We start from the raw sequence: 3,256 nt of genomic DNA, 5'->3' as shown, positions 1-3,256 counted from the left end.
TAGAAATTTTTTTAGCAAAAACATATCTTTCAAAACAACAACATATATTTCAAATCAATATTTAATTCTCACATGTCATGCTAATTAGGTAACGGTAAAACTAACATAAAACATTTCATCTTGGTATGGCCAATCTTACAGATAAAATAAGCTGAGATATAGATTTTATTTTTTAATCTATATCATTACAAATCTTTTTTTTTTTTTGGGATAAGTATATCATTACAAATTTTGACAGTTCTCTTCTTGCATCAGCAGCATGGGAACATTGGATTTTTTTTTTTTTCTTGAGAAAATCTCTTATTGGATATATTGCTTTTTTTATTTGGAAGATGAGAATTCATTTAAAAAACCCGCACTGCTGCTGAAACATATCCCAAAAAAAGGTTGTACCTTTATTTATTTTATTTATTTAGTGCCGTGTATATCCAAAAAAAAAAAAATCTAACAATCGATAAAATCATTTTGATTAATTTTATTCTATTATAAACTATTAAAGTATCATAAGAGGTTGATATTCTTGATGGAAAATCAAAAAGAAAAGTTTGCATATGGAGAAAATTCGATGTCGTTTGAAGTTTGATAATATGTTTGTTGTTCCTCAAAGACATCTTAGTGGCGGGCTTGCTTTGCTGTGGATGAATGAGTTGGATCTTCACATTCGTACTTTCTCTCTGCATCATATCGACACAGTGGTAAATCCAAGGATTGATGATGCCTGGCGGTTCATGGGGTTTTATGGAGCTCTGGAGACAATCAATCGAGAAGATTCTTGGTCCCTGCTTTGTTACTTCAACACTCAAATTGATTTGTTGTGGCTCTATATCGGCGATTTTAACAAAATAACAAGACTGGAGGAGAAGTTAGGGGGAGCTATGAGGCTTAAGAAGGAGATGCAAAAATTTCGAGATGGCTTAGATTACTGTGGTCTTAAAGACCTTGGTTTCTCTGGGTTGCCGTTCACATGGTGCAATAGAAGATATAAGGGTCCGTTGGTATTGGTCCAGTTCGATAGAGTCGTTGCCTTTGCTAAATAATTACTTAAATTCCCATCGGTACATCTTCACCATCTGTCGGGGTATTCTTCAGATCATAAGCCTATTTGGCTTTGCTCAGATGATGTCCACAATTGTTTCTACCGCCCTCAGAAGCCTTTCTGTTTTGAAGCTATGTGACTCAAAGATGAACAGTGTGATGGGGTGGTTCATTCAACTTGGGATATGTGTTCGGAGGGTGATCTAATGGGTAAGGTACTGAAAAAGGTTAGTGATTATCAAATTCAGTTGCAATCTTGGAATAAACATACCTTCGATAATATCAGATTAACTTTAGTCTAAAAGGGAAAATTATTGACTAAGGCTAAAGCTGAAGCTATTGCAGGGAGGGGTAATAGTCAAGTTAAAACTCTGATGGATGAAATTAATAAATTGATGGATATGGAAGAGTGTATGTGGAACCAAAGATCTAAAATTGATTGGCTCAGGGATGGTGATCAGAATACCAAGTACTTTCATTGTCGAGCAACTGGAAGAAACAAACGTAATTTCATAGCGGGTCTTAAAGATAATAATGGGAATTGGATTGAGGATGAAAACAAAATTGGGGGTATGATTGTTAGGTTTTACTCTTCTCTATTATCTTTGTCTAATCCTATGGTGTTTGATGAAGTTCTGGGTGGAGTTGAGCCTCTAGTTACTCAAGAAATGAATGTGGAGTTACTTAGACCTTTTAAAGCCTCTAAAGTCCAATTTGCTCTCAAGCAAATGGAAGTTAACACGGCCCCTAGCCCTGATGGGCTCCCTCCCCTTTTCTAAAAACAGTACTAGTCTAAAGTTGGTGGAGAAGTTTCTGCTACAATGTTGGCTGTGCGGAATTTAGGTATAATTCCTCTAAGCCTTAATCACACATTCCATACTCTTATTCCTAAAATCCAAAGCCCAAGATAGGTCACGAATTTTAGGCCTATTAGTTTGAGTAACGTGTTATATAAGCTTATTGCTAAAGTGCTTGCTAACTGCCTGAAAAAGTTTCTTCCTAAGCTAATTTTAGAAACCCAAAGCGCATTTATATCGGATAGACTCATTACCGATAACATCTTGATTGCTCACAAGACGCTCCACTATTTGAAATCCGAGAGATCTGGCAAGATGGGGTCAATGGTTGCAAAGCTTGATATGAGCAAAGCGTACGATCGGGTTAAGTAGGTGTTCCTTGAAAAAATCATGGAAAATATGGGGTTTTGCTAAAGGTGGATATCGCTTATTTCCATGAGCATCAGATCTATCTCCTATTCTATCTTACTGAATGGCCAACCACACGGTCTTATTATGCCTGAAAGGGGCCTCTGTTAGGGTGACCCTCCGTTCCCATATTTGTTCTTACAGGTGACAAAAGGGTTACATGGTCTCTTGAAGAAAGCCGAAAGCGATGGTAGCATTTCGAGGTGTTTCTCTTTGTCTAGTTGGTCCTCAGATTTCTCATCTACTTTTCGCAGACAATAGTCTCATTTTCTGCAGAGCTTCTATTACTAAATGTCAGAAGATTCAATCAATCCTTCGGCTTTATGAAGAGGTGTCGGGTCAAAATATTAACAGGGGCAAGACAAATCTATTTTTCAGCTCAAACACACTAGCCCAGACTCAGGAGGAAATAAAAGACTTTTGGGAGTTTTAGCTATTCAAAGATATGAACAGTATTTGGGCTTGCCATTTCTGGTTGGTCGAGCCAAGAAGAAATCATTTAGCATCATCAAGGAGAGGATCTAGAAGAAGCTCAAGGGTTGGAAGGAAAAGCTCTTATTCCAAGCCGGTTGGGAAATCTTAGTCAAGGCGGTGGTTCAGGCGATCCCCACTTGCACCATATCTTGCTTCAAACTCCCAAGAGGGCTGATCAAGGAAATTAAAGTGCTAATAAGAAAGTTTTTGTGGGGTTACAAAGGCGAACAAAAGCAAATCCACTAGGTGAGTTGGGAGAAATTGTGTCTTCCAAAGAGTGAAGGGGGTTTGGGCTTCAGAGAGTTGGGCAAGTTCTATGATGCCTTTCTTGCCAAACAACTTTGGCGCTTGAAAAACCATGAGGATTATTTGCTCCATAGGGTGTTTAAGGCCAAGTTCTTTCCGAACTATTCAATCCTAAAGGCAACTAGCTACAACAAAGGATCTTGTGCATGGAAAAGTATTGTCCAAGCTAAACATGTTATTGAGTTGGGTTCAGTTTGGAGAGTTGGTGATGGTAATTCCATTAAAGTTAAAGGTGA

The 3,256-nt window shown here is 37.8% G+C and overlaps 1 protein-coding gene across 1 annotated transcript; it reads left to right on the top strand.

The window, feature by feature from the left end:
- Nucleotides 1–551: 551 nt before the first annotated feature.
- On the top strand, nt 552–1,814 carry LOC142634982 (uncharacterized). The gene is made up of 3 exons (XM_075809208.1): nt 552–995; nt 1,191–1,262; nt 1,359–1,814. Exons 1-3 carry the CDS (start codon nt 552–554, stop codon nt 1,812–1,814), a joined length of 972 nt encoding a protein of 323 aa, XP_075665323.1.
- The last annotated feature ends 1,442 nt before the right edge of the window (nt 1,815–3,256 follow it).

This window comes from Castanea sativa, chromosome 5, assembly GCF_040712315.1.
Source record: "Castanea sativa cultivar Marrone di Chiusa Pesio chromosome 5, ASM4071231v1".
NCBI classification, from domain to species: domain Eukaryota; kingdom Viridiplantae; phylum Streptophyta; class Magnoliopsida; order Fagales; family Fagaceae; genus Castanea; species Castanea sativa.
The sequence above is the reverse complement of the archived record's forward strand: the minus strand, read 5'-3'. Positions and strand labels throughout refer to the sequence as shown.